The sequence below is a fragment of the Sturnus vulgaris genome, chromosome 12 (genome assembly GCF_052056855.1).
Source record: "Sturnus vulgaris isolate bStuVul1 chromosome 12, bStuVul1.hap1, whole genome shotgun sequence".
Classification (NCBI taxonomy): domain Eukaryota; kingdom Metazoa; phylum Chordata; class Aves; order Passeriformes; family Sturnidae; genus Sturnus; species Sturnus vulgaris.
In genome coordinates, this window is record NC_142254.1 from 10,753,988 (window position 1) to 10,767,002 (window position 13,015).

Sequence of the window (13,015 nt, forward strand, 5' to 3'; positions counted from 1 at the left end):
GAGCTTTCTGAAGGCTTTAGGTGTTGAATGCTCGAGGGCTTTCAGGAACTGGCTCCTCCTGGCACTCCAGAGCTAACCAATGTTGCCTGTTTACTTTTAAAGGAGAGTGTGTGATTTCCAATGTGAAGTACGTCAGTCAGAGCTTTAAATGGAAATCTTAGCTGCAGTCTGATTTGTTTTTTAAAATCCATGCTCTTTTTGCAGTAGCAGAGCTATTAACTGGCATATCTCTCAAATTTAAATGTCGCATATACATATATATATTTTAATATATGGAGCAGAAATGAATGTTCTTTTAATCAGCCTATATTTCTGCATTTTCTTTTTTTCTTCTAGAGATCAGTGCTTTTCTTACATGTTTGAAGTAAACAATTTTGAGTAGTTATCCTGTAGTATGAAAATTACTGCTCTATACCAAACTTTATTGCTAACATGAGCTTTTATGGTGTTAGTTTCTTTTTGTTCTGTTCATGTATTGGTGTATGATGCTGCTTCTAAGTGCACTGAGTAGTGCTTCCTTTGCTTTTTTTCTCCATCTAGTTTAAGGTGGGATTTTGGATGTGTACTTCCAAAGTTGATTTCACTTAAACATTTCTGAATTTACTCATGTTCTATAACAAACGTTTTGTGAGTCTGTCTAACCAGAAAACTTACATTGTTGTTTAGGTAGTGTCAGTTTCATGAAACCTTGTGGTTTGTCCGTAGCGTGCTTTTTATTCATTCTTTTGGATAATTGACAAAACCTCACAAAATATCATCGCTATGATATACTACATAGTTACCTTAATATTTTCACTGTTATTAAATGAATCAAGAAAAATAAAGAAAAAAAATTAAACTCTTACCTACAATTTATGATTCTGCACTCAGTTTTTTCTTGGTGAAATGCTGTGCTGTGCACATCCCTTAGGATCAGTTTTCACGATTTCATCAGACAGCATCAGTTGAGAAAGAGACATTTCTCAAACTGTGTTTTTAACTGTGATGTTTGTGTTTGATGCCAAGTACGTGCAAGCTGCTAGAGGAGCTCCTATTTAATTGTGGTCGGTGTTTCATCATTTTGCATTGTGCTGTGAAGGTTTGCCTCCTCGTTATTTAGCACTTTAATCAGCTAATGCACCAGTAGCACTCTGCTAACTTAGTCCTGCTGCCAGGTATTGCTTTCATTACACAGGATACGTCCCTAAAGATGGAGCAGTCAGGTCCTGGTGAGGAGCTCTGAAGAGTCTTCTAGAACCATGTATTGCAGATTTCCCTTCATATTTACAGAATTCCATTTTATTTAGATGGTCAACAGCAAATCAAGTGCTTTGAGACAACCAGATACTTCATTTTTGTGTCCAAACAGATTCATGTGTTGTGTTGAGTTAGCACTATTGTATATTATTCATATAAATACATCAAATAATAATAAAGATTTGTTTAGCAAAGAGTACACCAGGGATTTTGCAGAGCAGCAGTTGCAATAAGGCCTTGATTTTTAAAAAGAATAATCTTACCAAACTCTGCTTTCTATGCTGATGTAACTGCTGATATCATAGCAGAATAATTACTACAAAATCACTGTGCTTGTCTTTTCAACCATGGTTAAAAAAAATTTGTGATTAATAAAATCTGTTTTATTCAGAGAAAACCAAAACTAAATAATAAGGAGTTTAGAAGGCTAAACTGCTCTTGCAAAGGTTTTGTCTTATCTTCTGTTCTTAGAAAATATTTCTTAATGAATCTAAGCATATCCTTGGAATTATATTGTTAAGTCAAAATAGGATTGGGTTTTTAAGTGTGTGGGTTGCTCCATTGATTTTCTCGTTACCTTAAAATAAACTTTGACTGAATCTTGGGAGAAAATTTTATTATGCTAAAATAATGCCTGTAAAAGACAAGTGTTTTATTGGGCAGGAAGGGAAGATCTCAGTTCAGTAAAAACCTTTTTCTTTTCTTTGGAAGGAAAGATTTTTGAGATCTGTTTAAAATGGGATAAAAAAGAATTAAAAATCTTTTTAAATCAATAATGATAAAAACTTTATAATATAAATATATATACATATTTGAATATATGGCATTCCTTGCATTTAATCAGAAAACAAAACCTGAAGTCCCCTCATGTTTTAAAAAGATAAGTAAACAAATTCCAATTGTTAGAAGCAATTATGAACTAATTTTTCTGCAAGCAGTATAGTAGAGTGAAACCTTGAAGCCAGTAAAGGTTTACAATAAAAAAAAATACCTTTTTAATAGTAGTGGAGAATTTGTTTGGCTGCATCTGCTGTTCCATTTAGAAGGAGTTCTGCTGTGCTCTGTCCATCCCAGATGAATATATTTCTTTTCAGTCAGGGTTTTCTATAGCAAACTCATTTAACTTACAGGAACTCTTAAATCTGTTGATTCAGTTTGGATTTGGAGTGTCAGAGCAATGCAGGAGGTGCTGCAGAGTTGGGTGTGTTTGAGAAGATCTGAAGTCACATGTATATTTTGGGTGACTCCTGTTTCATTTTTGCAGGCCAACAGGGAGCTGAGTGATCTCAAACAATAGCAAATATGTTGATTTATTCTTTTTTTTTTCTTTTGAGAAATATTTGAGGAACAGTTTTGATCTGGTCTTTGATATCTCTGCTGGCAGCAAACACAGCCTGTTCAATACAAGCACGGTTGTACCCTGTGTAGCACTCCAACAGCAAACTCTTATTTAATTGTGATCATAGAGTTTGACCTCTTTAAGGGCTTTTGTCTGTGTAGCACGTTCCGTGGTGCTCTGGAGGAGGATTTTCAGAGTTACAGTTGAACTGTAAATGCTGCTCCTGTAGAGCAGGAACACTAATTGTGAATAGACCTTGATAAAATTACCTGGTTGCCATCAGTTTAAAAACAAAACGTGCTTTAAATTGTAATACAGCAGAGCTTTTACTGAAATTGAGTAGCCCTCATCTGGGATCAAGAAGAGTTTTAACTACTGTGTCTAGATTTAGGGGGCAGGATGATTTTTTATCAGTCCCTGGTTTCTGCTGCTCAGACAATCAGTTTGTGTTTGGTGGCTTTGTGTTGACTGTTTATATTTTCCTTAGTGATGCTCTGAGATCTACATCTGCAGGAAAGATTTATAGCATGATTCATTCCTATTTGTCATTGCTAGTTAAAAATTCCTAGCAGTTACTTTCTATAGGCAGGTTCTAGTTTCTAAAGGTGAGGATTAAGGTTTTATTTCTCTGAGCTGTGAAGACAGAAATAGTGTTTATTAATTTAATCAAGTCGATTAGAACTGGATTCTGTGGTTAGTAAAGTTTCTGTGCCATAAGTATTGGTGAAGATAAATGACTGAATTATATTATTACCAAGAATATTTTAAGGGTATGATAGAATTTATTAGAAGAATGTATGTATAATATATTAAGTATTATCAAATTATGTTAATCAATTTGCTTTATGTCTTGATTACTGATTAAATTAATTCTTCAAAATTTGCTTTATAATTTCTCTGCAGACAGCAGAATCACTTTTCATATCCTGGCTATTTACCAAGGTGTGTTGCCATTTAAGAATCTATTTCAACCCTTTCATATTTTTGTGTAGAACTTGTTTCCATTTATAAGCTTTTTCTAATTGATTCTACTTCTTCCATCTAAGGTGATGCATATTTAATCTAAAAAATCTACTTCTTACCACTTGATGTGAAGAATTATGAATTTGTGAACATTCTCTTGTTCAAAAAAGTAGATTGGCATTTAGGTTTTATAGCTCTCAACGTATTCCCACCTACTCAAACATAAAATTAAATATCACAGCCCTGATGAAGAGCAACAGCTCTGCACTGGTGATGTGAAGGACAATATCAGTTGAATACATTTAGGTAATTTTTTTTCTTAATCACTGCATAGTTTAAATAAATAAGTCCCCCAAATTCCAACAGCTCAATTTACAAATGCTTGAGTCAGTGATAGTCCTTCAGTTCAAAACTGCTGCCAGAAATGGGTGCATTATTTCACGTGCTAAAAGCAATGGTGGGTTTTGTTCATTAATCCTTGAATTGTATAGCAGTGAATCCAGCAAGTGGGATGTGATGGTGTGCACTGCTCAAATGAGTGACTGTCCTTGTTGCCTTGAGCCTCGAAGTAGGGCTCACAAATTCTGTTTACAAGCAGTTTTAGAACCTGGGACCCTGACAGATAATCTTTGCTTGTTGATCTGATAGCGTTAAGATGGTTTGAAACCCTTATAAACTCAGGTAGCAATTCAGGAGACAGGGGGAGAGGGGTGGAGAGGGGGTGGTTCAGCTGTCACACTGATGCTGTATTAAGTGTGAGTAGCTACAGCTTGGATCTCCTGGGAGGCAGATGCTGGCAGGTGTCTGAATTCATGTTTCATGCAGTGGGGCAAGTGCTGGGGAGCTGGTCTGTGGTCAGAGAGGAGTGTTTGCTGAATCCTTCCCTTCTGGTAGATCTGTTCAAGTCGTTATGTTGTGTGGTGATTAAAATGGCAATAAAGTCAAGATTTGGTCATCCTGCTGGGATGCCATTGCATGTGCTGAGCTGTGACTCAGTGAAGTTTTCCCTGCTCCCAGGTTGTAGTTTTGATGCATAAGTTGGGTCTAAGTGGCATCATCTAATGTTTCTACTGCAAACTGTAGAAATACAAATTAATGTGGCCTTATCAAATAAATAACTAAACATTGGTTCATTATTTGGCATTATTGTTTCAATGTAGTGTGAGCTTGAACTGCCAGTGGTTCCAAAAAGACTATTAGGAGTGCTTAAAAATCTGTGCACAGTCCAGAGGTTATTAATTTGAAATACAACTGGGGAAGGAGACAGTGGCTAATATTCCTGTGTTAGTATTATTTCTTAAACATATGGTAAAGGGATAAGAGAAAACAATTTTATACCAGCAAATTAATTCTCATTAAAGAGAATACAGTATTTTGTCAAGGAAACTTCTACTTTATCTTTTTAGCTAAGTTTCTAGTGATAAAGAATTGCTAATACTGTTGATAACGTAGGAGTTTTATTGTTAGTAATTTAACAGAGTGCTTTGGCTACAAACGATCATATCTGAGAGATGACTTTGGACACTAATAATTAGTTACTTGGTGTTTCCTGTTTTGGGAAAATTGAAGTAAAATGATGTATTAAAGGCCAGCTGTGCTTCCTGTTCCTGGTGTGCCTAATACATATTTGCTGCCTTTTTTTTCTATCCTCTTTAATATTTCTTTTTTTACTTTTTGGAAGGCTTTGAAAAGTGTTTATCACTTTAAAGCTGTTCAGAGTTCTGACAGTGTTTCCATCACATTCTCTGCTGTGGAACAAGAAGGGAATGGAGCACATTCTTACTGGTTTTCATTTATGAGAAAGAAGTTGCAATGTTCCTCATTTAGTGCTTCTTGGTAGGTCTTAACCATGGGAGGAGTCTTATGCTAAAGATCAGAAGTAATATTAGCTCATGAGAAATCTTTTTAAACCTTTTTTGTGGTGTAAGTTTCTCAACATCTTTAGTTTGTAATTATAGAAGAAGAAAATATGTATTGAAGAAATCTACATTGTCTAATTGTAGAAATATTTATAGATGTTATGTAATAAGATAAATATAAATTTAAAAAGGCAAGAGAAAGTGAAATTGGAGTGGAGTCTGGTGATATTATTTATGCCATGTCTACAGTGTGCTGTTAACTTTTCATAGAAACAGAATAGATAGTTTCTGTTCAGAACAGTTTGTTTCAGGGTGGAAAAAGGGATTTTAGCCAAGGATCTTTATGCTTTCATGCAGAAATTTATAAACTGGCAAGAGAACTTGTTCGCTCAATGAAAAATTTTCACAGAATTTATCCAGTTTACAAGCTTCTGAAAATCATTGTTTTCACATAGCAGATTTTTTTAGAAGTTTTTGGCCAAAATATGAGCAGATTGCATTTTTACTGGTAAAAATGTATGACTTTAGCACCATACTGTTGTTCAGCAACTTTTGATAGCAAGGAGCATTGTGATTCTGGGCACTGGATCAGAAAGAAGTGAAACTACATTTATTCCTCTCATTGGCACCATATCCATATAGAGGAAGAAACATTCTGATCTATGACATGCAGAGATACTCAGAAAATTTCAGGGAGATGCTTGTGCAGTACTGGGGGTAGAGTGTGCAAGCTCAAAGCAAGACACAAAAGGTGACCAATGGAATATTGCGTGTAAGGCTACAAGGGCAGAGCAGAGGTGAATTCCAGGAGGGACTAAAACTAAGAACAGGAGAGGAACAAATGTGCAAGGAAAGATGTCGCTAATGATAAAATACCACATGTTCTAAAGCAGAAGGTCCTTAAAATCCTCGGCTATTCAATGGATACCTCTAGAACCCACAGTAAACCCCATATCCCTTCCTGTGGTGCTTCTTGAATATTAAAGGACTCCTGAGCCTAGAACACTAAACAGTAGTGCATGAAATGAGAATGGGCTGTGGTTGCACAGATACAAATACTTAACATAGCAGCATGCATTTAGGGATTGTTTTAATCTGTCATTTCACAAAAGAGGATCAAAATTTGGAGCAGATTGCCCAGGTACATACCAGCTGTCAGCCCTGGAGATATGTGGAACTTAACTGAGCTGAGCAAGACAAAAAAGGACTCTGAAGTTGGCTTTGAGTAGGGCCCACAGGTCTTCCCGAGATCTCTTCATGCTTGACTTGTATCTTATCACTTGCTTGATTAAAGAACATTCAGTTATCCTTTTCCTTTGGAAGAATTTAAGAGCAGGGAAAACATACATTCATACTTCCTACCATTTTTCCAAGCCGTAAAGGTGCCTGTCAGGAACTTGGTGGGGTGGATATTGTTTCATGAATGATCTTTCAGGAAATTCTCACTGACAAGTTTATCAGATTTCCCTTTAAATGCATGTTACATTTTAGCATCCAGAATTCCATTTAACAACAATTTCAGAAGGTCAATCGCAATGTGCCTCGTCTGCATAATTTTGGAATATATTAGCTGATTTGACATATTAGTGACAAGTGCTAATGTAGTGCTTAAATTTTATGAAACAAAGTGAGATAAAAATGGAAAAAGTGATTATCCAAGTCCGTCACTCGAAAGTGTCATATTGGACAAATACCCGAGAATACGAATCTTAAAATAAAAAACAAGAAAAAAAGAAAGATGATTCCTAATCAGAGCTTGACAAGTGAGGGGAAGAAATGCTCAAACTAACCTCGTAGTCAGTAGGGAAAACAGTGTGTTCATTGCTGAAATTATTTCCTGTGATTATGAAACATATTTTCTAAGTAATAATTAAACTGAGAACACCTAATGAAAAGCCATGGACCAGAATTTACTTGTGAACAAGCAGCTCTGTGATTATGCTGACTACAGCTTCATTTCAACCTGTATCCATCAGTGCTGTTCACTTTGTGCTAGAAGTAAAAAAATTATATTGGAGTGGAAAATCTTTTGTGGTTCTGGGGTTTTTTAGCCTTTCCACTGGACATACGTTGTGATTAAATATTGAAAAGCAATGAAAACATTCATTGCTTCTGAAGATATACCTGCAATATTTTGTAAGCCATGTTGCTTAAACTTTCCATAGTGTTTTGGTAATTTAAGATGCTTGTGTTCCATGTGAACTGTTAGTCTGGACATAATAAATATGTATGTGTTCTCTTGTTTGAATACTTGCAAAGAGAAGTAAATGAGTTGTGTTTTAACCATTACCTTCTCACCAATAGTATTCTCATCAGATGACCAATAGATCTGATGTTATATTACTGTAAAAAACTTGTCTGTATAAAGACTAAAGTTCTTGTGCTTGCTCTTAATTGTTTGTAACATGGCAGAAGCAGCTTTCCTCACTTTCCTCATTTTCTGTTACAAATCTGATCGTAAGAGACTATCTAAAATATACATTATAGGACAGCTCTCTGTCTGTGATTTTCCTGAATAGTTTGTCATTATTCTACAATTATGCCACTGTAAACACATTTAAAGAAGTGTATTTGGCACATTTCAAATATGGAAAAATATTTTTATACCCATTAGTTAGAAACAGATTTGATGAATTGGTATTACGATTTACAGTGCAATCTTTAAATCCAAACAGAGAAATAATTGGCACTTTTTCATTAGAGTTTAACGAATTTATTCAGCACAATGGTGATTCTTAATATACTCTGATAGGTTCTAGTATTGCTTACAGATGAAACTACCAGATTTTGGATATAGCTTTTTTTTTTTTTTTTTTTTTTTTGAGGGCAAAAAAAGATTTGTTCAATTCCCTTATTTTTCCCATTGAATGACTTATTTAAGCATAGAAGTTTTGCATGTCAGACAGCTTTGAATAATTTGTAGGTTGTTTTCCAGCGTTTTTTTTTTTTTAAGTAAAAATAAGGGAAGCTTCATTTCACAATGGTAAATTTTTAATGATAAATCATTTAGTGTTGTGATCTGCAGATGGTATCTCTGCTAACTTCGTGTAGTTTACCATTGTCAGTTGGTTTAAATGTTGGATTTTGTTTTTCTGTTTCTCATGTAAAGATTTAAACTGTGTATGATAATTAGGAATTTGTGATGGCAAGGTAACTGTAGAGAAGCTCACTAACACTAGTGACCAATACTGTCTGCTGTGAGGTATTTGAGACCTATTACTCATTTTTCAGACAGTCGTGCTATCTGAGTTATATATTGAGAATATGGGAATTGCTAGTGATTTTATCCTGAAGTTACACTCACTGGTGTACAGCATTCACTCAGGGACTGGGGTTTTGTTTCTGACAGAAAGCTGATCATCACACTGGGCAAAAAGCAGAAAAGGAAAAATGAGTCTTCAGATGAATTGTCTGATGCTAAGCAGACTCCACAGCAGCCACTGAAAGATGAAGACTCACAGGTAAGTAGTTGGTACTCTTCCTTTAGAAATTTCTATTTGTTATGTCTACAGATCTTTTTCCCCTCTCTCCAGAAAGTTAAACTTCCTTTGACACAGTGACAGTTACTCTCACACTTCTGTGTATCTCATAGGTAGAACTTTTCATCATCAGCCACTTTTCTCAGTTGAAAATCAGAAAATCCTACAAGGTAGAATCCCTTTTCTAATGGGATATAAGTGCCCTGCTTGTGTCTGTTTAATTTCAGTACAGAAGCCCATAGATTTGAGACTGTAATACTTAGACTGAGCTGGTGGTTAGACCCGATCCTTCCTTTGGCTGAGTGTGAAAATGCAGAGGTTGCCTAACAGACAGGAGGACATTTGTCAGTGAAGTTGGCTCTTTGAGAACTTCTAAAAGGGTTGTTTCAAGCTTTAATGTGGTCTTTTTTTTCTGAGCTCTGCTTCTGTAGAAGCTGAAAGAACAGATTTCTTGCAGTGTTGGATCTGAAGGCAGCAATGATCAATATGCTGATAGGCTCCAGTTGCTTGTGGAATACTTCTGGAGGAAGTGCCAGATGAAGAATTGAAGTGGTCGAGTCATTCCCTTGAGAAATAGCTGTCTTGTAACTTACTTTCTGCATTTTTTTCCATAGATTGCCCTGAAATAATAGTAACATAGCTAATTATTTCTAAAACTTGTGCACAAAGAAACATGAATTGTTAAGAGGTTACATTCTGTTTATGTTTGCATTAGTAACAGAATTATAACTTCTTGCTTTAGGGCAATCTCCAGTAAAGTAAGGTTATGTATTGGAAATGCACAGGTTTTTATCCTGTGGCAATTTCATCCACAGAGGCAAAATCAGTATTCAAAATAAGGTGCTGTTGAGTAAAAATTAATTGCATTAGTTGATAATAGTTGTCAAAAAACAATTATGAGATACTGAATTGCCCTCTGGTGTTTCACGTATAATAATCCTGGAGGGGAGAAGGGAGCAGAAGCCATTTCCCATAATGACTTCTCATTAACTGAAGTGATAACTTGTCTTAGGTAAAGGTTGCCTGAAAGGATCTGTAACTTTTCAGTCGTGTTCTGTTATCAGATAGACATAAATTTATAGGCCAACAAATGTAATATAAAAGTCGGAAGATCAGTTCTTTCCTGGGCGTATCATGAAATCACCTGCTGGAGGTGTGAAGGGAAAAGAGAGTAGAGATAATCAGGGCTGATTATCGTGACATACAGGTGAGAGAGAAATAACTTTTACTGCAGAATGTCACAGCATTGCCCTGCTCTCTTTGAAGGAACAGGAAAGTAGCAGGAAAGCCATAAATTGCTTTATTTGATTAATTCATTTTCTCTTCAGTTTGCGAACATGTTCATGATTTTATTTTCAAAGAGCTGTTTCTAATTTCTGTTGCAAATAGCTGTTTCGAAGCTCTGGGGGGCAATTTTAGGCCTTTTTTCCCCCTAATTCATTTTGCATGCTTAGTTTCACATTGAGTGTCTTCCTTAAATAGATGGATTATTTATTTATTTATTTATTTATTTATTTATTTATTTATTTATTTATTTATTTCAAATGTGTGGTGCTACTTCATTTTATGTCTTAGAGCCATTTGTTTATGGCCATAGTTCTCAGCTCAGGGAAATACAAAAGTTTTTTTCCGAACAGCTCAGATTATGTATTAATGTGTTAGAGAACATATGTTGATGTTTTGCTAATCACTTCTTACTTTAAGAAAAGACATAGTGAGAAGAATTGAAAATGCCAGTTACATAATCTTGCATTGCTCATGTTACCTGGTTTGTTTTTTTTTTTTTTAAACCTACTTCTGTCAGCAAGCTATTATTGATTTAAGTATAATGTGGCATTAGTGTGTCTTTAGAAATTCCTTTTGGTGATAACACCCAACGCTGCACACACTTTATGGAAGAGCAGCTAATGTACATAACTGTGGAAAGCTTGGGAAGGAGTTTGATTTTTGCAACTTCTCTGGAAGAATGGTCATACCCATTCTTTGACTTGTACTATACCTGTAGTATTACTGCTATTAAAGTACAGCTGCATCTTTTACCAGATACCAGCCAGACCAAGGGATGAATTAACAGTCAGGAAGAAAAGTTCCTGTGCTGCAATCTCACTGTTACTTAATATGTGCTCTGCAGAAGCCAGTGTGACCACAGGATTTTGGGTTTTGTCTTATTCACAACTTGTTCTCCCAGCTGAGTACTGCAGTGTAATATAACATTGCAACCTGCAGTGGATTTTCCTGCACAAAAATACTCTTTTTTGTGTAGCTCAATATAATACATTTGTTTTGTAGAGACTGTTTTGTTTTGTTGTTTTTATTTTAGTGATGATCAGTTCTCTAAAGCAGATTATAGTGTTTTCAAATGTTAGCTGACTAGTTTGATACTGCTATTTTTATCCAGTGAATCCAATTTACAAATTAATCTTACAGTTAAATAGGCAGTGTCTCATTTATTGGTACTGAGGGGTTGGAAATGTTATGTAATATCCTAATAATCTTAAGTATTTGAAACTGTGAGTGATGAGGAATTATTTTCTTTGACTGAACATTATTTCTTCAGCTGGAATTTGTTGTCCTCAGATTCTTGCAGAAACCAGAATGAAAGGTTGTTTAGAGAGAGAAACTGCAAAGTAAGCCAGATAATGCTGTTAAACAAGCCTTGATTAAGGTGGAGGAGAAAATACAGACCTTAACAAAGCAACAGACTTCATCAGCAATCTGACCAATATGATCTAGTGAAAATCTCCATAATTTTTTGTATAGCACCATTTAGTAGAGACACATCAGCTTATTTTATATCTTTCCTTCTGATCCTGCAGTTGGATGGTAACACTCTGCTGTTACACTGCATTAGGAAATCGCTGTTGAAATACTGGTGCTTGTGGGAGATGTTATGTATGAGCTTTGCTCCCATACTCTGAAAAGAGTGTTTCATGTTTGCTTTTAAACCCTAAAATTAAAAGTATCATATGCTTACATGAAAGAGAAAATAACAATTTAGTTAATTGAGTATAAGTGGATAACAGAGGTACATTATTTCATGTTTGTTATCAAATGTTGACCTTTGGTTTTAGGTACAGCTGAAGTATTGCCCCAGAACATGCAGCTCATGTTAGGGGAAATTTTGGCTAAAACCACTCTCTCTTTTATTTCTCCTGCATGGCAGAAGAGAAGATCAAATCGTCAGGTTAAAAGGAAAAAATATGCTGAAGAAGGGGAAGGGAAACAATCAGAAGAAGAAGCAGCTAAAGTTTCTGTTAAAATCAAGAAGAATTCTGCACCTTTACCTGCTGAACAGCCTTTACAATTATTTGTGGTAAGTAAAAATTGGCTTGGTCTGTGGGAATTTTCTATTTGTCTCAAGTAGGTCAGTGAATAAAGCTCCTAACTTGGAATACATTATTATTTCTAAGCCACAGTTTATTGTGACATTTTGCTAAGATCTTGAAAAATAGAAGAAACTATATCTTACTATTTTTTGTGTTACAAACATCTGTTGACTTAATTGAAATAAAAAGTAAGGCTAAGGATGGGTACATCTCCAGTAATTTTTACAGGCATGTGAAAAAGCTCTGTTGTAATGTTACCATAAATTATAGAAGCATCAGGTTATTTGGGGGATCTCTGCTTACTGAGGTATTTAAAAAGGACATGCCTCCTCTCCCCACAACCCTTTCAGGTTTACACTTCACTGTTCAAACCTAGTGTTGAGCCATTCAAGGTAAACAGAGTAGCAAGGAAGAAACAGGAAAAAAGTGTTTGAGATACTTGAAAGAGTGCCAGCAGTTGTAAGGGAAGGAGAATGGTGGTGTAATTGGGAACAGATCAGACAGGAGGGACTGACTATTGCAAGCAACTTTTGCAGATCACCTCTGTCTCTGGAACCATGGTCCCAGTTGTGGCAGAGCCATGTAATCCCATCTGTGCCTCATCTGAGCCCTGCTGGGATTCTCAGCCATGACCTCCTCTCTCTGATTCCACAGCATGTTTGTTGCCTGTGTGTGGAGTAGATGGATCAGACTGAGTTTGCCACATGCTGGGTTTCTTTCCTCTTTTTCCACCTGTCAGTCAGAGTTCCTCTCCACTTGTGTGTCACTGAATTCTGGGTATGTCCAATGCATCACTTTAACTCAGCAGGGCAT

At 35.7% G+C, this 13,015-nt stretch overlaps 1 protein-coding gene across 7 annotated transcripts in view; it reads left to right on the forward strand.

Annotated features, from left to right (window-relative positions):
• CHD9 (chromodomain helicase DNA binding protein 9) overlaps nucleotides 1-13,015 on the forward strand; it is a 71,619-nt gene that overhangs the window by 20,551 nt on the left and 38,053 nt on the right. For all 7 annotated transcript variants that reach the window (XR_015806253.1, XR_015806252.1, XM_014882903.2 and 4 more), the window contains exons 3-4: nucleotides 8,747-8,858; nucleotides 12,040-12,189. Coding sequence is in view for 5 of the 7 variants with exons in the window: in XM_014882903.2 (XP_014738389.2) it covers nucleotides 8,747-8,858; nucleotides 12,040-12,189 (262 nt within the window). In the remaining 2 variants the exon portion in view is untranslated. The remainder of the gene's footprint in view (nucleotides 1-8,746; nucleotides 8,859-12,039; nucleotides 12,190-13,015) is intronic.